Source organism: Typopeltis vanoorti, chromosome 18 (assembly GCF_054136105.1).
Source record: "Typopeltis vanoorti isolate ZY-2024b chromosome 18, IOZ_Tvanoo_1.0, whole genome shotgun sequence".
Classification (NCBI taxonomy): Eukaryota; Metazoa; Arthropoda; class Arachnida; order Uropygi; family Thelyphonidae; genus Typopeltis; species Typopeltis vanoorti.
In genome coordinates, this window is record NC_143566.1 from 76,751,400 (window position 1) to 76,777,188 (window position 25,789).

Sequence of the window (25,789 nt, forward strand, 5' to 3'; positions counted from 1 at the left end):
ACTTTTATTCGCTTTAAAACTTTCTTACACGTCATTCTTTTCAATATGAAATTCAATTTTATCCTGATCAAGACTAAATTGTGATCACTTCCAATTTCAAATCCTCTGCACACTTGTTGTCCTGCACCAGGGAGAAAACATCACTATCAACAATAACATAGTCAATGAGACTTTTCTTATTCCTTGCCTCTTCTCTCCATGTGAATTTGTGCACATTTTTATGTTGGAACATGGTGTTAGTAATAACCAGTCCATGTCCTGAGCAGAAATCCAACAGGAATTTGCCATCATTATTAGCTTTGCTCTTTTCTCCATATTTTCCCAAAACATTTTTGTATGTCTGACAATCATTTCCTAATCTGCTATTTAGATCCCCAACAAGGACCAACTTTTCCTTTTCCATTGTGTCAGTAGCTTTCTCTAGAGCCTTCTGTGGGACCATAGGCACAAATAAGTCTCATTGTCTAGTTCCCCATTCTGATATTCGCCCACATTACTTTACTTGAGACTGCCTGCCGTTCAAGAAGATTAGCCTCGTATTTTGTGTTGAATACTATGGCTATTCCTTCTTTTTCTTGATTGTCATTGCCTGAATATAACATTTTGTATTTATTGGTCAGAAAGATCTAACCAGATTTTGTCTTTTTTGTTTCAGTCACACCTATTATGTCGATCTGGTAGTTATCTAATTCCTCTGCTAGCTCCATTTCTTTGCCATTCAGGCTGCTTACGTTGATAGTACCGATCTTGCATTGTGGTGATGTTGAGTTGGGGTGTGTTTTCAGATTTGTTCCAGTAGCTGACTTTTCGCTGTTTGCCCTGGTTCCCTGGCGAAAACAATGGGGGCCTTGTTTAACCAGCCGATGCCCCAGCCGGCATGAAATTTTGTCATGTTGTACCATCATTTTGTATTTTGGTTTAACCAATGGTACAATTTGGTCGGCTAAATCCCAAATTGCCAGCTCATCCTCGTTCGTTCAGTATCCAGGTAGATACCCAACAGCGTGCACCATGAGAAGGTGAGGATTGGACATTAGGTCAGAAGCCCTGGTCGGTTCTCCGCATTCCTTTTAAGGCTGTGTGGAGTATAACTCCACACAGCCTTAGTCTCCTCTCAGTTATACAGCTTTGGCCGTTAAGCACCCCTTGATTGATGGGGTGCTTAACGTCAGCTTTAAATTTTGCAAGATGAGAGAAAGTGTTCCAGTCAGCCTGGTTCATTTTCCATATAGGTATCCGTGTTGGTGAACTTGGTTGCTGTGAAGACATTGTACAAAGAACAGGAAAGTGCGGAAGAATGGAAGGGGAACAGATTGTAAGATCAATTGCAGAATATAAGCGGGTAATCATATGGAAGAAAGTATTGAGTTTATTATTTAGAAGGGAAAGGTTATTATTATCAAGAATGTTTTCAATGATTCGACCTCGTCTATTAGTGTTGGCACTACCCCATAGAGTATTGTGACCATTAAAGTCACCTAAAAAGTATGGGTTCAGGCAGTTGCGAGAAAAGGTTATCAAGATCAATTTCATTTAACTGAGCATTTGGTGGTAAATAAATTGAACATAGTGTAATAAGGAATCCCACAGAGAAGCAAATCACTACTGCTTCCAGAGAAGTATTAAGTTGGACCTGATGGAAAGGAGTATGACTGCCCACTAGGATAGCTACTCTCCTCCATGAGCAGGACCATCTCCAGTTCTATCCTTAAGTACAACAGTGAAATCCCTAAAGGTACGGTTCTCATTGGATCTTAATTAAGTTTCCTGTAGAGAGAAACAGAAAGGTTTGTGTTTCTGCAACAGCATCTTGATATCGTCAATATTCTGGCGGATCCCATGACAGTTCCATTGTAAAAATTTTCCTATTGTTTTGATTTTATCGACTTGTCTGGTTTTCGAGAGATTGAGGGCTTACCTGTGTCAGATTTATATTTATCCACTGTTTTAAGGAAGTATGGACGGCCAGTGTCCATCTCTTCCTCTGGTAGACTGTTCAAAACATCAAATGTGTTAGGGTCAGTTGGTATGCTTAGTTTGCTTTCAGTGGGTATTGAGGTATCCATTTTTTCTGTGTGAGTGTCTGGTGGTTAATCTTTGAGTGAATTCTCCATCATAATTTTTTTCACAGATGAGTTTTCATTGAATGAGACCATTTTTGAAGTTGTCTCTGGAGTAAGGCCATAGATCTTGTGATTAATGCGCTCAACAGAGAAGCACTTGCGATTGTCAAGTTCAGATATGGTAAAATTATCAAATGGTGGAATAGACATACATGTTTGAGTTGCTGTTGGCACTTTTTTAATTGTTACTTTTTCAGCTTAAGAGGATCGTAGAACAGGTGTAATGGTGGCTAGTTTTCTTTTTGCATCCTGATATGTTATGTTTTGTTCTGTTTTAATTTTTGTATCTCTTTTTCATCATTCCATTTCTGACATGCACGAAAGCATGCTGGATGATCTCCCTGACAGTTGACACATTTCGCTTTTTTTTCACAGCAAGATTTATTTTCATGTTCTTTACTACCACATTGGACACAGGTAGTAGAACCACGACAGGCAGTTTGGGCATGTCCATATCTTTGACATTTAAAGCATCTCAGCAGGTTAGGGATGTACATTCTAACATGACAGCTGAGATACCCTGCTTTTACAGATGTCGGAGGCCTAGGTGTATCAAAAGTAAGAATGATGTTCTTGGTTGAGACCAGGCGACCATCCCTGCATATCAGGATGCGCCTCACACCCGTCACTCCTTGACCTTTAAGCTCTGAACATATCTCCTCATCCGAAACCTCAAAGAGATCCCATTCTGATATCACTCCTCTACTGGAATTGAGTGTTCTGTGAGGTGTTACTGCAATTTGTATTCCACCCATTGTCGTTGCTCTCAGTAGTTTCTCGGAATGTATCACCAGAACGCAATTTCTTGATAGTTTTGGGAGGTCCTGCCAGTCCTTCTAAACCTTTTTGGATAAAGAAGGGTGACATTTTCCCAATTAGTTTTTCACCTGTTGCATGAATGATTAAAAAGGTTGGTACATTTATGTTAGTATCCGATATCTTTTGTTTCTTACTTCTGTTTCCATATGCCGTGTGTATATTATCAGTACTTGGTTGGGACTTTGTTATGGTCCCTGAAACATTCGAGGATGAAGAATTCATATTTAAGGAATTTTCAATTTGGCGCCAGAGCTCTCCACCCACCATGGACACCCACTACCCGGCAAGCAAAGACTGCACTCAGGAGTGGAACGCCATACCGGCACTGCAGCAGGTCTAGGATCCCGACCCCAGACCATGGGGTGAGGGACTTACTGCAACACTGTTGATCCTTGCAGGCAAGCCCAACAGCCGATTGATCCTGGCTGGGCCATCCAGGACCACCTGTCTTGCCGAAGCAGGGGCCAATGTAGTGCAAGACTACCAGGACCCCCCCCCCCCCTTTCCGGATGTCCACAGGTCGCACCGCACGGCAAACATGGAGGCAGGGCTTTGGATCCAAGTGATGGTGTTCTGGAAAAAGGATAGTGAAAAAGACTCAGGAGAAGTAGAGCAAAGAATATGAGAAGAAAAGCAAAGAAAAAGAGGAAGAACGAAAAGGGCCAGTACCATCACTGGGAGGTCTTCTCCACCACGAACAGGTCCCCCACATGGAGGGGGTAGTAACCAAGTAGGCTTTATAAATAGCAATAAGTAATAATAGTACACACATTATTACACAGCCACCGCTGCCTCCTCTGACAAACTGTACAATTAATAAAGCAACAAGGAATTCCTCTCGCTCCACATGGTTCCAGCTGATTATTTTAGCAGTAAATCAGAGAAGTTGTGCACTGTTTTTATTATTTATTTACAGTACTGTACATAGTAATTTTTTATTATAATTTGTAAAATTTCACTATAAACAAAGAGAAAAATTATTTAAATTATAACAAAAATAGATCACACATATTAATTGTTACCATATCCTTATGGTTCATAAAGTGCTTAAGAATTATCTACACGTTAGCATAAGAAAAGTATATTTAATATACTGCCAGATATTTCAGTTTGAAAATAACAAACTATCGATCGTTCAAAATTAGAACGGGCCACGTGATGTTACATTGCTAATCACAATATCATTTCACTGAAGAAAGCTAAACATAAGAGTGCAGAATAAATTACACGTGGAAATTTACAATGTCATACAAAAAACTTAATTTATAAAATCATACTAAAAATATCATTAGATAGATGTAGTATCAAAAAGGTCTTTAAAAAAAATAATAATGTGTTATTCGGATCAAACCTTCTGTTAGATATCGAATGGAGAACTTCTTGACAAGTTATTCATTCAGGATCTAACATGTAAGCCTTACAAAATAACAAAGAAATTTGCATAATACCTGCTTACCAGCAGAAGGTGAGAAACACCCATGTTGTTTTATGTGAAAGTGTATATCAGTATGTGTTATGTATTGAAATTATTTATTGTCAAACTGAAAGCTAAAATCAAGAATTATGTCAGATTAGCAGTGTAAAGGAATAATGGCTTAACTTATGTAAGTTATGGATCGTGTGAAAAAACAATAAGAAAAAGAGGGCGCTGAGAAGGAATATTTAAGGCAATACACACCAAGCTCTAGGCTTGCTTTTTTTCTGTTTCTTCCGGGATTTTGGAGATCGAGGACGTTTGACGAGTGAAGGGAGATAGGACAAGCCGAGGGTGCTATGTCGATGGACAGCCGGCCGTATTCATGACCTGCTCTGAGAGGTATTCCGCAGAGACCGGTACGAGAATCAACAGCTCATGCAGATGGTGCCAAACACTGAATGACCCACCCAAGCGAGCGGAGAAGGCTTGTAGGTCCAGCCATTTCCTGATTTGTGTCCAGTAGCAGAGAATGGAACAACTCAGCCACGAGACCTGACCCAGAACCAGCCAAGACGAAGGATGACCAGAGCAACACGTGGCAGCTAATAGAGGGACTTGGTAAAGTAAAGATCCTTTTGTTTTATATCTTGAGATTGTTTGAAGGTAGAATTTGTGTCTTGATAAAGCAAAAGACTGAGGACATTTTAGAGAACTTTGACAGGATAGAGTAATTAATACAGCCGATTCTATTAGACAAAGAATTGTATAGGATAAATCTCTAATTTGTATATGATTGAAGTAGAGAAAACCCTTTGTTAATTGAGTAAATTTAACTAAGAGAGAAATGAGTTGTGAAATATTATTTAAAGTAAATGTGAATGAAGAAACTCGACTTGAGTGTGACTTTGTTTAATTATCCATTTGTATTACATGATTTTGCATGTCAGTTTATGCAAGAAGGTTAGATTAGTATTGAACAGTTTGTATAGCTTAGCATAAGACATTCACTTAGCAATGTGTAGAAGTTTTGATAACTTAATACAAGATTTAATGTACCCATCTTTTAGCATTAATAAATATGTTTTGTTAGTTGAACCTGAGTCTTGCCTGAATTCGAGGTGTCAAACTACCACTTGTGAAAATAGAACCAAATAGCGGGAAGGAGTTTAGATAATTATATAATTGAGATTAGATCTTAGGACACGATTGCAAGGTACCGAGATCTATATACTCGCGTGTGAATTCTAGATTAACGTATATGCCTAAACCTAGGAATATTTCCCTGAGCCTGAATTATATTCTTGTTATAGGAAGCTGGCTGGCGCAGTTAAAATATAAATTTGCCAGTTTCTGAAGAGGAAATATCCCTAGGAGCCAAACCGGGTTATATATTAAAGAGAGAGATATAGAGAAGACTGGATCAATTTGGATGATACTTAATTACGTACTCTAATAAAGAAACGAAAATAGGAGACGTAACACTTTCCACATTTTTGACAAGGATAGGCAGTCATTCCAATTCAAGTTAGGGCATTGAAGTAAGGCCTCAGCACTCTCTTTGAATAGACGTTCGAATTTATACCAACATCTGTGTAGAAGATGAGTTCTGGACTGAAAAATGTTGTGATTTGTCTCTATTCCGTGTTGTGCCAATCTAGACTTATCGAATTTGTTGTGAAGAATATAAGATTGATGTTTTTTCTATAGAGCGTCTGGTTTGTCCTGAGTAAGAAAGATGGCAGTCACATGCAACTTGGTATACACATACACCAGAAAGAGACATAGTTGAGCATTTATCTTTAGATGAGGGGAAATAAGTGGATATTTTATTAATAGTGTTTCCAAATTATGAGGTCACTGGAACAGAAAGCTGTCATAAGTCAAGGACTGACTGTATTTGAATCATTCTCTTGCATCGTATTCACAGCAGCACTGATATAAATTAAAATTTTGCAAAAATGCTAACTCATGTTCACAGTTTACACATATTCCTAGTTTGTAATTTTTTTTTTTAAAAATCCTATGAGAACACATAGCATGTTATTTTTAAGCATATGATAGATTTATTATTATTACTTATATTGTATGGACATGATTTATTACAAGATTAAGCAAACAAAATAAGACTGCATAAGTCACAACTGTGCTTAGATCTCATGTAGTTCATCACTATCCCTCCTCGGTTACTAGATTGTGTATGGAAAGTTAAGGGTTGACTCATATATGTGTTACTGATATACCCATAACTTGGCTCCACAGCCACCAATCTCTGAAATCTTCTTCAGCCATCTAAATGGATAACATAAAGCTATGCAATTCACCAGAATGAACTTCCATTTCTGGATATGCTTATCATACATTTTTCCTAAGGACATCATTAATACCCTTAAAAAAAGAGATAACTATGTGCTTTGATGTGTAAGCTCTAAAAAATTAAAATAATTAGCAAATGTAGACAATTAGGAATTGTCTACATCCAACAGAATGATGCATAAACAATTTAAACATCATGTTTTAGCAACAGATTTATAAATTACTGTTATATATATATATATATATATAACAGTAATTTATAGATGAGAATTTGTTGATATAATATATATATATCAACAAATTCTCAATAAGAATCTAATAAAACTATAGCAATACGTTCATCTGAAAGAATAAGCAGAATGCTTCACGGATATAATCTGAATACCACAGATTTAATACATCATATCTTCACAAATGTAATCTAAATTTATACTTCCCTATAAAATTAAAAGTCTGTTCATCTCCTTCAAGAATCCCATTATTCCTTATCCCATCCAAAGATTTACCATACCAACAACACCTGCGTTGCATCTTAGATAGGAGAAAGAGTGAAAATATCATTATGGAAACAAGACAAATAACATTTAATAATTATAGTAAACAAGACTATTTCAATTATGCTTTGGAAACTTTCTATATAATTGACCGGAAAGATGGTTGTCCCCACAAAGAGGCACATGAGATCCTAATTGATTACCATAACTTCGACCTAAAAAAAGATTGAAATATAAACTTCCAAAATATGGATGGCTAACAAACTCACTAGTCAGCCCAGATACATAAATCTGTGCAGTATGCTACCTCTAATTTCTACAAAATGATCAAATAGGACTTTAGGCCACTAACAGTCCCCCCCCCCCACTTTTAAAACAAGCCTACTTGTACACATGATAAAGAGGTACTGCAAAGGCATAATTGCTGAGACCTAGATGTCTCAGCAATTATGTCTTTGTGCAATGAACATAAGCATGATCATCTCTTTAAGGAAGCTGTCATTGCAATTAAAAACTGAATCAATCTTTTTCCTCACGTTATATCCTGCTTGGTGCAAGGTCCACTATTTTTACAAGATGCAACTTTAAGTGATCCCAACCAGCTTGTTGCAGAGCCTGATGTTACAGGGAAGGAGCTGTATTGATGTCTGTAGATATGTATGTTCAAGGGGCTGATATGCCTCTTTTGAAGAATGAAAAAACCGAGTTATCAAGAGAAAAAAATCTTCTACCTCCGTATGCGACCAGCTAACTCACCTTTAGTAGAAAGAGACCAGATAAAGTCATGGATGGGAATCAAACTCAGGTCTTTCTGACCAGAGATCTTTGTCTATACTGACTAAAGGTGAGTAGCCATATGACTGGCTACTGTTCATGTTCCTTTTTGAACATGAACAGCAGCCTTTTAAGCAAAACCACCATTCTTTACAATTGAAATACCAATAAAGGCAGTATGATTTAAAAAGATAAATTGCAATTCCTCTAAGTCAAAACAACCATCTTCTGCCATCAAACTACCACTAAAGGCAGTGTGATGATAAATAAAAAAAAAAAATTGCCATTCCTCTTCAGTAAAAGCAAGTACCTTCTAACATTGCGCTATCATAAAGGCAGACTTAAAAAGAAAAATCCCTCTTCCTCTTTGGGAAAAACAACCATCTTCTACCATCAAGATACCAGTAAAGGCAGTTAATTAAAAAAGATAAATCGCCCCTCCTTTTAAGCAAAACCACCATTCTTTACCATTGAACTACCAATAAAGGCAGTGTAATTTAAAAAGATTAATCACTATTCCTCTTCAGCAAAAATCTCCTGATATCAAACTACCAGAAAAGACAGAGTTTTAAAAAGATAAATCACCCTTCCACATAGGCAAAAGCAACCATCTTCTTCCATCGAACTTCCAATAAAGGCAAGGACTTAAAAGATAAATAGCCATGTGTAAATAAAAATTGAATCATAATAATGGACTTATATTTAGTTACTCATGGACATCCACATTATACTGTTACGTCCCTATCTTACGATTTTGTTTGTCTTACAAACTGCCTTCGTCTATATTCTCCTAACTTCTACTTTCAAAACATCACCAAAATTTCTAATGATATCTGAATTATTGTTCCCCGTAGTATCCGAGTATTTGTATTTTAACTGCGCCCTTTGGGATATTTAGTTTAAGATATTTTATACATAAACAGAGAAAGGAACTCAAATATCTGAACGTGTAACTATTGCAGTCGTGACATTATTTCTTGTTTCTCAACATTAATCCCTTAAGTTTCCCATTTCTTAACATTAATTCCCCGCGTGGTTAGGCTTGAATGTTTCTAAGCGGTGCATTGGATTAGCAATATCAGACAACCTTTTTTTTTCTTTAAACAAGAGGTTTATTATTTCTCTAAACATGGTACATATCAAAATACTCAACTAAATTACTTACACACTAAAATTAGCTTAATACAAGTAGTTGGGCTATGATTTGACAAAAGTTACTACGAACATGCCACCACAAAATTTCATACAAAACATGAATTCACTTAACATGGAAAAATTAGATCACCACACATTATTAGGTTATTCAACTTCAAGTACACTAACAAATTCATTAGCTACTCTAGCACATACTTATGACAATTCCGATTCTCTACACATCACACTAGGCATTCAAATTCCTCAGGCTACTTGATTACTCAATTCGCACTAATCTAATTCAATATCAACAAAACCATTTACTTCATTAACACACAACTATGTCATTAACTTTCCTTTTACAATGTAGTAGGCACTCAAGATTCTTAGGATAATTAAACATTCACAAATTATCAACAGTAGCTAGTTTACTTTTAACACTCTCTATCAAATTCTAAAGTCCTATTATAATTTCTCCCTAATCACTTTAACAGCTCCGTATTATGACAGTGGTACCTATCACAAACAGCTTCTAGTTAACATAAGACAAAATTCACAATACCTTTCTTTAGCTTCACTTACGGGCCTTTACCTTCTACTGAACAGACTTGCTTGCATAACCTCTTGCAATTCAGGGCTATATAAACATCTGCACCGTCGGCTGTACTATCCGAAACGAGGACATCGACATTTTCACAGCTTCCTATGACTCTTTGGTATATTTCGCTTTCTACATAGGAATACGGGAATAGCTTTCCCGCTCACCTTCGATTCCTTGTTGTGGCATGAGGATATAAGCCATATCTCTCCACTCAGGAACACCGTGAAGTACACTAGAAAACCACTAAAGCCCAAGAGAGCCTACTCCTCGAAAAAAAAGCCAAAAGCCACGAAGGGGGGGGGGGTTATCAACCCTTTTATAGCTGCTCCCCTAACAGCGCCCTTTCTTACTTCTTTTTCCCACCTCCTACTAGTTTTCCGTCTGTCTACCAATTGGGTAGCATTTGGCCGCCATACGTCATTTTGATCGGCAACTCGTAACGAAGTTTCTATCCGGGTATAGGCCCTAAGCGATATTCCGTTATTTTTCTTGTTAGCCTCTATCTCAACCCCCTTTTTAAACCTTTTCTCAGAATTCTACTTAATGCTTAATCTGTAGCCTCTTACATAGCGTATTTCATGACTCATTCTTTTATACTTATGCACTTAACTCTTTCATTCTTAATCGCATTACTATATTAATTCTTAGTTAGCTACTTATTTAATACAAATTCTTTGTTTAGTCATAATATATCTTAATACATTCTTTTCTTTTGTTACCTTAACTAGACAATAGACATTTACATTTTACTCAATTTATACTGGATGCAAGAATATTTTATTAATTAAATTATCCCTTTTATGCAGGGGTTTTTATTTATGTTATTTATTTTTCATGTTACACCCTGATAACTGAGAATACTATATTCTCAAGATATCAGGGTGTAACAATACTTTATAGGATAGCAAATAGGGATTCACACCTCAGCAGGATGCAGCAATCAACTAGCAATAGCACAATGTAAGACATACTAACAATTGGCTGTAACTATTATAATCAGCTCAAATTATTTTGATTTATGGATTTTTTCAAGGATCACCCCTTTCCCCTATTGAAAGAATCAGCTGCAAATAAAAAACTTTTCTTTTAATGATAGAGTGCAGGGGGGGGGGAGAATAATTGTCATATAAATGTAATTTAACTAATAAGAAGGATGTTTTGATGACAAACGAACTGGTATGTCAGTTCAATGGAAGACAGATGAAACTTAATATCTAATTACATATTTCATCTCTTGCTGTATTAAATTTGAAATTTATGAATGGCAAAAAAGCACAATTACATAATTGAGGGGTCTTCAATCTTTCAGACAGTGCGGGCCACATTAAAAATTTCAATGAAGCCCACAGGCCACTAAACTATACTGCAGTATTTAGAATTGCAAGATGCTTTCCAGATTCACAAGGAATGCTTTGCATTTGATACTTTACATAAAATCATATAAAAATAAACAAACTCAGCCTTAAGAGAATAGATAGGAGCCATGTGGCCAAATAGCGAACACATCATCAATGTAGCATAGCCATATGGTTGGTTTTAGTGGGGCAGAGGTTAATGCTTTTTCTTCAAAGGTCTCCATAAAGAAATTGGCCAAGGGTGGGGAGAGTGGTAAATCCATGGCTGTCCCCTCTATTTGTTTGTAGAATTTTCCCTGCCAAACGAAATAGCTTTGAAGAAAAATCCTTAGCCTCTGCCCCACAAAAACCAACCATATGGCTACGGTACGTTGATGATGTGTTTGCTATTTCTGTTCTAACGACATGCCCTGAACATTGAACTAAATCACATCCTCAACACTTTCTCAGGCAATGGCTACCCCTCAAAAAAAATCCAAAAAATATTAAAACCTACAAACCACATCCCCCCCCCACAACAAGGATTACTCTAAATCCATCACCATTCCCTACATCTGAGGCACCTCGGAAAAAATTACCAAAATCTTAAAAAACATGACCTGACCTCCCGTTACAGGCCATACAGAAAATTGGCATTCCTTATCCGCTCCACTAAAGACCAACCACTTACACTAGACCTACCTGGTGTATACCAGGTCCCTTGCAGTTGTAAACTGTCTTACTTTGGCCAAACAAGCAGGACAGCGAATATCAGAATTTCTGAACACAAGGACTACATCCGTTTTCACAAGTAGAGCCATTCTGGTCTTGCAGACCATGCTCTGGATACACGCCACAGAATACGGTGGAAGAAAGCTACAGTAATACACCATAGCAAATACAAATTCGAAAGACTATTTATGGGATCAGCCTCAGCCCTAAGAAACTCCCCAAACCTCAACAAATTTGGTTGTATGCGACTGCCCCAGATTTGAGAGGTTTACATCAGCAGACCTTCAGCCCAACGGCCAAGAACACCTACTTAGCCCGCTAGAGGGCACCATCAGGACTTTTAGGAGAACAATAGCTTCATCTCTTCATTTTCAGTTACTGCGTTGTAGTGCCTACGTGCACGTGCCTTTTTTTGTAAGTTCCTTTTGAAGATGGCAATGTGACGTTGCCGAAATATCGGAAATATTTATTAAAGTGTAATTTAATTTATATTCATATCTACGTTGTTCAATTCCTTAAGTGATTTAGTAATGCATAACCAACGTATAAGCCTGTCTACGAGAACGTTCAAAGAAGCAGCAGTGGTGCTACACACAGGCAATAATTTAAATAGAAATCAAGGTGCTATTCTTAAAGACATACGGAAATATCTCATCAATTCTCTCAGCTTTACAGAACTACAATATGCAAAAAAGTACACAACACGTGGTCATGTACAGGATTCTGACTGAAGCATTCAAACACGAATTATCAAATGTAACGGCTGTTTTCATGTAACTTGATGCATTTGTTTTCACACCAGTACAGCCTTAAAAATGCTAGACAGTGGTTAGTGAAACTTGTTGCCTCTTTATATTTTTAATCATTAAATCTTATGATCTTTTAACAATAAAAGTTCTTAGTTTTAATACATTAAACCAAATATAAACAAGTTAAGTAGTTATATTTTCAAATGGCTGGTGGGTTTGAAATAGCAAAGAGCTCCGCAGGCCATGCGTTGAAGACCCGTGCCATAAGTAGACTGCATGAAATAGTATAAAGATTTTCAGTGCTCCAGTTGAAAATCTATGATATTTAGAGCTTATGTGTAACCAGAAGTCGATAATGTTAATTTAATTAAACACTGTTTTCAATGACAGCTCTGTTAGGCTTCTTATAATGGCAAAATGGTTTCATCTAATCCTATTAGATAAACAGGACTACAAACCCAGTTATTCCTCGAATCAGATTAAAGAAATTCTTCAGGTGTATAAAGAAAATCATTTAAGAGTAAAAATGATCAAACATGCATATGTTGAGATAAATTATATTTTTCTTAAAAGTGGTTCAATTTTCTTAAAAATGTTAAAGTACAGCATACACAGACTGCACACAAACCAATACAATGTAGCATCTATCTAAACAAATTTTTAGTAACAAACTGCCAAATCAATAAAAAAAAAGTGTTTATTATAGCTCTATTTACAACCAAAATGAAAAAAACAGGTGTCATTATACCGTTTCACAGCACAGATCTCCAAAGACTTTGCTGACCTGGTTGGCCAAGTGGTTAGCTTACCTGCTCTGTAACCAATAGGTTGAGGGTTCAAATCCCACTGTAGGCATACTTGTTTATGATTGTCTTACTTTGTGTGCTGCTATAACCTATGATATAGTGCAGTATGACCTTTAGAGTCCTTGCACCATTAAAACCATAAATCATCAACATTACCCAACGACTTGCAGACTCTAGCTTAGGAAAAAACACTAGTTTAAACTATTAATCTGTTCAACTGACATCGGTTAATATTTTGTCAACAGGCAGATTCATTTCATATTACCTTTGCATTTTGAACCTTTGACAACATGGAGAATGTTAGTCAATAAAACACTGAGTCATTGGTGTATAATTTTTTAAAATTAAATATATGCGAAGGAATGTTAGTTGATGAAACAACAAGTTATTGATATATTAATCTTTTTTTAAATTAAATGTATGTGATAGGAAATAAGTGCAGATGTTTAGCTTTATTGGCTAATTGTGAACATTTCTTTTTTTTTTTTTTTAAAGTGTTAAAATCAATTTCTTACTTATCAGACAAAAGATAAAATGGGAGTCTCAGCATAAAGTTATTAAGATAAATGTAGGAAACAGTTTTTATCAATTTAATTTAACAACAAAATGCCATTTTAAAATTTTCCTGTACTGGTAATACAGGATTTTCAGCAAGTATACACATTTAATACTTACATCAGATTCAGAATCCTTCAGCTTCTGCACTTTTTCCCTAACTTTCATTTCAAATACTTGTTCCATTTCTTGTTCCATTCTCTTCATTTTAATTTCATGTTCTTTTTTTTCTTCTTCCATTTGAGCCAAGGGATTCCTAGAGAATTTTATGCAAACTAATGGTAAAATCTTTTTTACACAAATTTATCAGGTTGCACACAAGCAGTAAAAAAAAGTCAAGAATATTTAAGTTTAGCACATGGACATTCCCATGAAAATATCAAAGCTATCATTCTTTCCAAAATCTAATCTTAGAATACTGTTTTGACATGTGTGTGTGTGGAGGCGAAAAGCCTCTCTAAAAATTTCATGACCAGCTCACTAATGATTTTAATCTGCATCCATCATTCCTACACTTTCCATTAAGCTTGTAATACCTCAAGTCATGCTTATCAAGCATCTATTTTTACAGTCCAACTGCAAACCTACCAACCAGTATTTCTCTTCATCTTTCATTCTATCTATCTCTATTCTTTGCAACAGTTTTCCTCATGAAGTATCCCAAGTATTACAGATATTCAAAAAGAATTAATGAACTAATAATCTAAGATGAAAAGCCAAACGGCTATTTTTTTCTGGCGAAGTTGATAAATTAAGGGGATAAAAAATCCCTTATTGTTTTTCAGCCAGTATGCGAAACTCTAAGATCAAATGTTAGTCTCTAATGATCTCTTAACTTGTTCCCACAAATGGCATAAGGATAGATTCTGAAACTGCTCATATATAGGATTGTATATATTAAAAAAGGAAAATAATAAAAGTATATCTAAGAATAGATCAGCAATCTTTTACTATCGAGGTAGTGTGTTTATAGAGGGGTGGGATATAAAAATCAGGATACACCCTTTGTATTCTAGTGCAAAAACATGTTTTCACTTTTTTCACACCATCACTGATATCATTACTACCTTCAAATACAGGACTACTTATTAAATGAATGACAGCTGTAACAAATTTGGCATAAAAATTAGCAATAAAAAGACTAAGACTATGAAAATAGGTAGGAACAATGAAATCATCAGCTGCATCTTGAATGGAGAACCTATAGAACAAGTAAAACACTTCAGTTATTTAGACACAATTTTTTTGTGAAGATGGCAAATTAAATATGGAAACAGACGACAGAATTAGTAAAGCTGGTAGGAAGTCAACTGAATAAATGTATATGGAATAAGAGAAAAATTAGTTAGAACATTAAACTACCTGTGCACAAGACACTGTTGAAAATTGATTTTAACTAACAGATTTGAGAGCTGGGTTAGAAATAAAACACTTGATCAAAGATCAGACACCACAGATATGACAATTCTGAGAAAAATTAGGGAAGTGAAAGATGGCATCAATGGCAGAATCACATTAAAAATGAAGATAACAGGATACTTGACATGAATGTGCGAGCAGAGCTAATTTCAGGTAGTTTGGTCATTGAAAGGTTAGCAAAGTGGTGTTTGATGCTAAGATGGTGGGAAAAAAACTGCAAGAGGACAAAGATCTAGATGGATTAATGCAGTTAAGTGCTTTAGAAGAGTAATATTTAAAATCTGATATGTAACACACTAATCTGGAAAAAAACTACTGACTGGAAGTTAGTAATAATATATGCTTCCCGTGTAGCACTATCATAGTACTTTGTATATCTCTTGAGGGCACATATTAGGAATTTAACGATGACGAATACATGAATATGTACTGGGAGATTTTGCTTTGTTCAGTATTCTCAGTCCATACTTCAAGGATACCACTGGGAAGTCTCATCTAGAAACGTAACAGAATTATATTGTTTGCAGTCTACAAATACACTCCAGTGATTTCAAATAAGTGTACTTTCAGCATGATGAGATTACACCCACCTTCAACTGTGCATTTGAATAAAGTTTTTGTTGCTGGCTATATTGTAAAAAGAAAAGGGCTAATGTAATGCCTCGTTCCCCATGTAACTAAACAGGTGATGGTCTTTTTGGAAAATGTCAAAGAAAGTGACGGCATGTAAGCCCAGTATAAATGAAAATCTGAAGAGGAACATCAAGGAATACTTTTGATGAAACTGATGAAGGGCAACGGAGAAATATATAAAGAAATATAAAAAACAGAAGAATGTGTTCAATGATTTTGCTGCCTTTTCTAAACTGATGAAAGTTTCTTTCGTTGCTTTTTCGAATCCTTCTTATAATATTGATATCATCTGCATATGCCAGAATTTGAATCAACTTGAAGATAGTTCCCTTTGTATTAATAGCAGCAGCTCTGAAAAACAAAATTTTCAAGTGCTATATTAAACAATAAGCAAGCTAAGGTATCCCCTTGTTAAACAACATTTTTTATTATATGTACTGGACTAGATAATTTTAATCTGACACTGAGTGTTTCTTATTGTAGCTTTAACTAATGCAATAAGTTTTTGTAGTACTGTACTTTCACCATTGCAATAAATAAATAGATTTTAGAGCTGCATATGATAGCAATTTGGGACTTAGCTGATAAAACAAAATAAAATGATGGTACAACATGGCAGAATTTCAAGCCTGCTGGGGCATCGCCTGGTTAAACAAGACCAGTGCTGTTTTAGTCAGAGAAACTAGGATGAACAGTGAAATATTTGTTTAAAAGAGCATGGTTAATAATAATGATTAGTGCCTGCTGGATTTCTGTTTAAGACATGGCCTAGTCACTCCTAACATACACTCTTCTAACAAAAAGACATGCACAAATTCATATGGAGATAACATATACAAAATTAAAAAAAAATTCCACTGACTATGTTATCATTATAATGAATGCAGATGACGTCAAAATTTTGCAGGATGATTTGGATAGATTGGAGGTCTGGGCTAAGGAGAATGGATGTCAGTTTAATGTGGCAAAATGTAAGGTTATGCATTTTGGGGTGAAAAGATTGGCGGCAGTTTACTGCATTGGTGGAACCCTGCTCCAGGAAATTGATGAGGCACGAGATTTAGGAGTGTTGGTAGATAAGGAATTGAAATTTAGGGGACACATTGCAAAAGTGACCAAAACAGCTCATCAAATCACTTGGTTGCTGAAGAATACGATGACAAGCAGAGACAAGCAGGTTATTGTTCCTCTGTATCGAGCCTTGATAAGACCCCATCTAGACTACTGTGCTCAGATTTGGTCACCTAGGTTTCTTCTTGATGGGGAGGAGGTGGAGAGGATCCAGAGGCGAGTGACCAAGATGATAGCAGGTCTGTGGAATGAACCGTATGAGAACAGGTTGAGGATTTGTGGGTTGCAAAAATTGGTTGATAGGCGGAGGAGGGGAGATATGATTGAGACATTCAAATTACTGAAGGGTTTCTATAAAATTAATTCAGAAGATATTTTTGAGAACAGGGCTGGTTGTGGGAGGACTAGGGGACATCCATGGAAACTGGGCAAAAGTGTGGTTAGTAAAGGTGTTAGAGCTGGGTTCTTTACTTTTAGAGTAGTGAATGAGTGGAATGCGCTCCCTGAGTCTGTGGTGGATGCTGTGACAGTGAATGAGTTTAAGGCGAGGTATGATAGATACTGTATGAATGTCAAATAGTTGTGATGAATATGATTTGGGGCCTCCCTCGATGAGTCCAATGACTCCCTGGAGTTGCCCGTAATAATAGTAATAGTAATAGTAAAATATCAGCTGCTGAAACAAACTTGAATCCAACATTCAAGATTGGCACTATCAATAAAAGAAATGGAACTAGCAGAAGAATTAGATAAGTATCAGATCAATATAGTAGGTGTTACTGAAACAATTAAAACAAACACAAGTGAGAGTCTTCTAAGCAACCAATACAAGATGTTATAATCAGGAAATAATGATTAGGAAAAAGAAAGACTAGCTATAGTAATCAAGACTAAATACAAGGATAATCTTTTTGGATGGAAGAAAGTATCAAGAAGAGTGATGTGAGCAAATATTAGAATAGGAAATTGAAAAATGAGGCTTATTTGTGTCACACAGAATGTTCTACTAAGAAATCTTTCAGGGCATCAGTAAAAGCAGTTGAGGCAAAGGAAAAGAAAAGGAAATGATTACCACACACAAAAAAATGATTTGGTTAAAATTTGTTTAAAAGAGCATGGTTAATAATAATGATTAGTGCCTGCTGGATTTCTGTTTAAGACATGGCCTAGTCACTCCTAACATACACTCTTCTAACAAAAAGACATGCACAAATTCATATGGAGATAACATATACAAAATTAAAAAAAAATTCCACTGACTATGTTATCATTATAATTATAGTATGGGAACCTCCATGGAGTGCAAAGACTCACTGTGGGAGACCCACAATATCCACACAATCTATCATACCTCTCCTTGAACCTATTAACAAACAAAGCACTCACAAGTGACTTCTGACAACCATTTTACTCATTCACAACTCTCAAAGCAAAAAAAAAATCCAGTAATCACTACCCTACTAACCACACCTTCACTTAACATCCAGGGGAGAGGAGACCTCTTCTGCTTGTTCCTCTAGCCAATGCTAAAACATTTCCCCTGTATCAATCCTATAAAACCCTATAAGCAACTTAAATGTTTCTATCATATCCCTTCTTTTTCTCCTATCAGCCAACTTCTGCAATCCACACACCCTCAATCTGTCCTCATAGGGAACATTCCACAGACCACTCACCATCTCGGTCACTCACCTCTGAATCTTGCCTCTCCCTCATCCCCAAGAAACCCAGAAGAACAGAATCTGAGCACAATAATCCAGATGTGGATATATCAAGGCCTTATAAAGTGGAATACAACTTACTTACCTCTACTTGTTAGTGTGTTCTTCAATAACCAAGTAATCTTATTAGCTGCTTTAGCAACCTCAGCAATAAGTCCTCTAAACTTTAACCGTCTGCCTACCACCACCAAACTGTAAATCTCTAGCTTCATCTATTTCGTGAAGTACAGTTCAATTAATGTACACAATTTGTAATCTATTTATCCCAAAATGCATAACTTTACATTTATCCACATTAAACTGATATCCATTAACATTTGCCATATTGACAGCCTATTTAAATCATCCTGCAATCTCTCCACATCGCCTTGATTAACCATTACTATACGTAATTTAGAATCATTAGCAAACAACTGAATATTTTCTTTCAGATTATTTCTTATATTATTTATGTACAAATTAAACATTAGTTATACCAGCACTGAACCTTGAGGCACATCACTAGTCACCTGTTTTAGCCTTGATTCTGCCTCTCCATATACCATTTTTGGATATCTGTCCAGTAGAGACCCTCTTATGCAATAACCAGTGTCATATCCATCGTTATTTGTTTTAATTTATAACAAGAGTTCCATATGGCAAATGCCTTTGCAAAATCCAGCAATCATCGTGTAGCCATTTTCTTTATCCAACTCAGTAGTTACTCTAATATAAAAAGTTAGTAAATTACTAAGGCACGACCTACCCTTCACAAAGCCATGTTGCCCCTCATAAGTATCATATTCTTATCCGTCCATTATTGAATTATCTTTATGACCAATTTTTCCAGTATTTTTACCACCATGCCTAAGATGCTAATTGGTCCATAATATGCTACTGCAGTCTTAGAACCTTCATTATCCAAGGAAATTATTTTGCCCTCTTTACACTTCCTTAGAACTCTACCAAGCTGAGATTTAAATTAAGGAGCCTAGTCAGTAGAATTGCTTGCACATTCTCGCAAAACCCAAATGGATATCCCATCTAGTCACACAGCTGTATTACACCCTGTAATACAGCTGTATTACAGGGTGTTTCAAAAGGGGGGGGGGTATACAACTTTGAATGACAATAGGAAGTCCTCCTTAGCACAACTGGAAGAACAATGGTATACGTTGTGCCCTTCGATTAAAAAAGGCCTAAGTTTAATTCTCATCGTGATGGGAGGAATCTTTATATGGACGTTTTCAATTGAAGATGAGTTAGTCAATCTCATACAGAGGTAGCAGGGTTTTTCATCCCATATACAGACAAATTGGCCCATCAGAACACATGTAATTTACAGACAAAAAATACTAGTTGTGGTGGTGGTGGGCAGTAGATGGCATTGATGTAGATGACTGGTAGTAGAGGTTCGGTGTTGTGGTAGCGATGGAGAGTTGTACAGTAAGTGTCTCCCGCAATGAGTCTTCAGACTCCTTGGAGGTATCATGAATAATAATAATAATGATAATAATAAATAGTGATGGATGATCCACTTTTATTACCGTGCAAATGTAGTGTAACACTTGAAGTTTCAACACAGACAGTTAAAGTTTGATAGGACTGCCTCTAATAATTCTGCAGACATCCCATCTGTAATCAATTTCCTGTCACATATCTGGGGTAACTTCAGCAATGGCTGCAGTAATTCTGGAATGCAGCTCATCCAAATCGGCTGGTAGTGATGGTACAAAGCCACACAAGAAAAAATCTAATGGTGTAAGGTCAAGGGGGAATGCGGTGGCCATGCTACAAGTGCCCCTCTATCAATCCATCTGCCAGGAAAACGGGTGTCGAGGTATGGCCTTACGTACGTCAGGTAACGACAAGTGCTCTGTCTTGCTGGAAATGTATGCATCAGTCATGGTTATCTTCGTCTAATTGAGGTATTAGGTACCCTTGTAGCATCCCAATACACACTATCAGTAATGACAGACTCTGAAAAAAAGAAGGGTCCATAAACTTTTTCATGCTTATGGTGCAAAAAATATTAGCCTTTGGGGGGGGGGCTGCTGCGAACATGTTCTACAATAGTCCAAAAAGTCCTCATTTTTGTTCTATCCTATTGATTATTTCCATGTAGAAATCCTGGAGTAGCATCTTCTTATTGTCTAACTTCAAATGTTGTATGAAGGTAAATTTGTAGGGCCTTAAATGTAGATGCTGTCGTAAAACCCATCACACAGTCACATGTGGAATTCTATCTGGTTGACTTTTCAGGGCTTCTCTGGAAACTTTTCAGAACTTCTTCCACAACAGCAATAACAGCATGCAGCCTTCCCGTTGATCTTGGATGATGCACAGAACACCCTGTATCCACAAAATTCTTGTGCCACGTGTAGATTATGCACCTACTAGATGGTTCTCTGCCATATTGCATTCGAAATTCCTCTAACTTGTGTTGCAGATTTCATTTTCTAAAACCAAAACATGTACTCGCTCTGCACCATCAAAAGTTACCATTTTCAAATGGTGTGATGTATTATCATGCCATCTAGTGTTGTCATTTAGTAATAAAGTTATGTGACCAAAAATTGATGTGTTTCGCTACATTATGACACTCACTCAGCTTTTGTACGTCTTCTGAGTAATTCTCTGTTCTTCTGCAAAGTTGTATACATCTTTTTGAAACGCACTGTACATTGAGACTGCAATATCCCAAGAAACTCCAATTCATCCACCTCAGTTTCCACATATGTTTGTTACATATATTACAGCAGTAATTTTATCTGCTTCTGTCACCTCGTCACTATCAGCACTCATTAAGGTTAATCTTCATTAGTCATTCTTCCTCTTATTTGTCATGTAATGAAAGAATTCTTTGGGATTTCCTTTCACCAACTTGGCTGAGTTCTTCTTGTAATCTGATTTTACCTTCCTTACCATGCTGGTCACTTTTTTTTTTGCTAAGCCTTGTCCTGTTCATGAGGTTTGCTGGTCACCTTTCTCCTTATATACCCTTCACAGCATTTTCTTCTTCCGCAGCTCATGGTTAAGCAGGCAAACCGGTCCAGTGAACACATGCTTCTACAGACATAGGATACCTCCAGGAATAAGGAGTAACCAACCTATTCCGTAGAATTTCGGTTTCGGATGCTTACAAGATAAAAAATGTAGGTCTACGCACGAGTGTAAATCAGGTATATTATCAACTAAAATATGAAAAAATTACTTAACTTTCAGGAGTGCTAATAACCACGCAACACACACAATTGTTGAGAGTGAGATTTTAATTCTGGTTCAGGACACAAGAGTATACCAAGGATTTGAAACAGGATGTGATCACCATTTAGTATTGAGCAGGAGAAAATTGAATATATTGAAAAGAAAAGCATATAAGAAAATTTTGAAAGAATCAAAGTTGAGCAGCTTTCAGAGGTGGACTGTACATTCAAATACACAAATATTATTAAAAAAAAAAAAAACGAAAGAATTTGAAAACAAGAGCCTAAACTCTGAGAGATTCAGTAGCAGATATTGAAAAAAAGCACTGGCTCTTTTCAATATCTGAAATATCTTTCAGATATCTGAAGAGAGGCATATAGTGAGATTGACTGCAAGGATAGAAAAAACCAGAATTTCATGTTGGACTCGGGAAGTTAACAGGCAGTCAAGGAAACAAAGGATGTGTATTGAGAGTTCCTGGCAAGTAAGGCAGCTTGTGCACACAAAATACTGTGTAAAACCAGTGCTTTGTGTAAATGACATTCTGTGTAAACAGAATGTCATGGGAAGATTTTGGTAGGAACATAGAAAATAAATATCAGGAGGTTATTGAAAAAGTTTAGAAATGGAGGAAGGAGGGCTGTAAAAGGAATCAGAGATGATAAAGATGACATGAAAAACTGGGAAAAAAAAAGAGATATTCTAGGTGTCTGGAAGAGTTACTTTGAAAGACTGCTTAATGAATAAAGCAGTGACAGCATGGTGGTAAATGGGACGAATATTCCAGGTGTGCAGTGCTCATCCATGAAAAATCAGTATCACCAATATCATATTTTTGCATTTATTCCGGTTAAAGACTCCCCTAATTGTTTGAAGAGTTTGCGTGATTCCTAAAATTAAACACAATATACTAATGCTTCATTGCTCTCTTCACAAGGATAATGAAGTATTAGTGCTTCATGAAGAGGGTATGCGAATGTGATGTAAACACTGCGTCCCATTCCCGTTAATAGCCCGGGTGTGCTTTCAAAATGCACACACTTTTGCGCCCTTTAAAAAGATGTAAAAGGGTGCAGTGGGTCAAATTCTTAGCGTTCTAGTATTTTTAAACTGCTGAGAAGGCGAAGCTGGTTGAGTTCACATTGAGAGCTCACCCAGCACCTGTGATTGGCTAGTGTCAACGAATCCAATTGAACATTGCTACTTGTCATGAGTTGAGAGCTTTCTGTATCCAATGGCTATATTACAAACAGCTGTTACACGTGTTTTTTGGAACTGAAAATTTGAAAGTGAATGTTGGGAGAAAAAAACCTAAATGTTTCTCTTGCTATGCAGTATAGCATCTGTTGAGGTTGCAAAGTTTTTTAACGGTATAGAAACATTTTTATTCTAGTCTTCGGAAATAATACAGTAAAAAATATCTATTCCTGAATAAAAATGAATATTCTGTGTATTATAAGACGTTGATCTACAAAAAAATACCAGCATATGTGAGATTGATAAGACAGACGAACCGCTGATACTAAAAACAACAACAACTAATGAATGTAGGATTCCCGAAAGTGTGGATAATTCCAATAATGATTGGATGTTATGTACACTGAATCTCAGTAAATAAAAGAAAATTCTTGAAAAACAGAGTGAAATATACACAAACCAATGAAATACACATGACGTGGGCAACAAATTTTATGAAATGATTGGTAGCTCTATCAAACCATATTTATTCCGCCCATACTGTCTCCTAGTAAGTTTTTTTTTTTTTTTTAATTATTCCTATTAATAAATTCACTTATTCATGTCTAGACTTTATAGGCATGTGTATTTGCTCAACCCAGAAACTTATAGGGGATGCTTAAGGGTCAAAGCTGTATAACTGAGAGGAGACCTGCACATAGCCTTTAAAGGAATGCGGAGAACCGACCAGGGCTTCTGACCTAATGTCCAATCCTCACCTTCTCGTGGTGCACCCTGTTGGGTATCTACACTTGGATACTGAGCAAACGAGGATGGGCTGGCAATTTGGGATTTAGCCGACCAAATTGTATTGTTATTGGCTTAAACCAATATATAAAATGATGGTACAACATGACAAAATTTCATGCCGGCTGGGGTGTCACCCTGTTAAACAATGCCCACATTGCTTTTGCCAGGGAACCAGGGTACAGCGAAAAGTCAGCTACTGGAACAAATCTGAAAACAAACCCCAACTCAACATCACCAGAGTTAAAGATCGGTACTATCAACATAAGAAGCCTGAATGGCAAAGAAATGGAGCTAGCTGAGGAATTAGATAAGTACCAGATCAACATAATAGGGGTGAATGAAACAAAAAAGACAAAAACTGGTGCGATCTTTCTGAGCAATAAATACAAAATGTTATATTCAGGCAATGACAATCAAGGAAAAGAAGGAGTAGCCATAGTATTCAACACAAAATACGAGGCTAATCTTCTTGAACGGCAGGCAGTCTCAAGTAGAGTAATGTGAGCAAATATGAGAATGGGGAACTGGACAATGACTTATTTGTGCCTATGGTCCCACAGAAGGTTCTACTAAGGTAGAAGTGGAGGAATTTTTTGAGGCTTTAGAAAAAGCAACTGACACAATGAAAAAGGAAAAGTTGGCCCTTGTTGGGGATCTAAATAGCAGAGTAGGAAATGATTGTGAGACATACAAAAATATTTTGGGAAAATTTGGAGAAAAGAGCAAAGCTAATAATAATGGCAAATACCTGTTGGATTTCTGCTCAGGACATGGACTAGTTATTACTAACACCATGCTCCAACATAAAAATTTGCACAAATTCACATGGAGAGAAGAGGCAAGGAATAAGAAAAGTCTCATTGACTATGTTATTGTTGATAGTGATGTTTAGGACACCAGAGTGAACAGAGGATTTGAAATTAGAAGTGATCACTATTTAGTCTTGAGCAAGACAAAATTGAATTTCATATTGAAAAGAATAACATGTAAGAAAGTTTTAAAGCGAATAAAAGTTGAGCAGCTCTCAGATGTGAACTGTAGACTAAAATACACAAAGATTATTGAAGAAAAAATGAAAGAGTTTGAGAACAGGAATTAAACCTTGGAGATTCAGTCGCAAGTCTTGAAAAAAGCCCTGATTGATTGAGCTAGAGAGGAATGTGGTGAAGTTGTTTGCAAGGATAGAAAAATTAGAACTCCATGGTGGACACAGGAAGTTAAAGAGGCAGTGAAGGAAAAGAAGAAAATATATCAAAAGTTCCTGGCAAATAAGTCAGCTTGTGCTCTTAGAGAATACAGAGACAAATGCAAGAATGCTAAACATTGTGTAAAACTAGCTAAACAAAAGTCATGGGAGGACTTTGAAAGAATATAGAAAATAAATATCAAGAAGGTGACAAAATATTCTGGAGGTTGAAGAAACTTAAGAATGGAGGAAAGAGTGCTGTAAAAGGAGTTAGAGATGATAAAGGTGACATGGGAGAAAAAGATATCCTTTTCTCCCCTGTCACCTTTTTCTCTTTTTCACCATGGGAGAAAAAGATATCCTCGAAGTATGGAGTAATTACTTTGAAAAACTGCTAAGTGAAACAAGCAGTGATGACAGAACGGTGGTAAAAAACACTGACCAGGCTTGCAGTCAGGAATACATATCCATACTTGAAGTAGAAAAAGCCATCAGGCTTTTTCTACTTCATGCGTATGGATGTGAAATGTGGAAAGGCAGCAGGATTAGATGATATTCGACCAGAAATGCTGAAGTATGGTGGTATAAAAGTCTTACAGTGGCTGCATTGCATAGTTCAGAAAGCCTGGTCAAAGGGATGAATTCCTGATGATTGGAGTAGAGCTCTCATAGTACCCATATAAAAAGGGAAATAAAACTGAATGTGAGAATTACAAAGGTATTTTCCCTACTGAGT

At 36.4% G+C, this 25,789-nt stretch overlaps 1 protein-coding gene across 3 annotated transcripts in view; it reads right to left on the reverse strand.

Moving 5' to 3' along the window:
- The window catches only part of LOC150096825 (septin-7-like), a 394,847-nt gene that overhangs the window by 81,592 nt on the left and 287,466 nt on the right, over positions 1-25,789 (reverse strand). For all 3 annotated transcript variants that reach the window (XM_090407845.1, XM_090407844.1, XM_090407843.1), the window contains one exon: positions 13,972-14,107. In XM_090407845.1, coding sequence (XP_090263971.1) covers positions 13,972-14,107 — 136 coding nt within the window. The remainder of the gene's footprint in view (positions 1-13,971; positions 14,108-25,789) is intronic.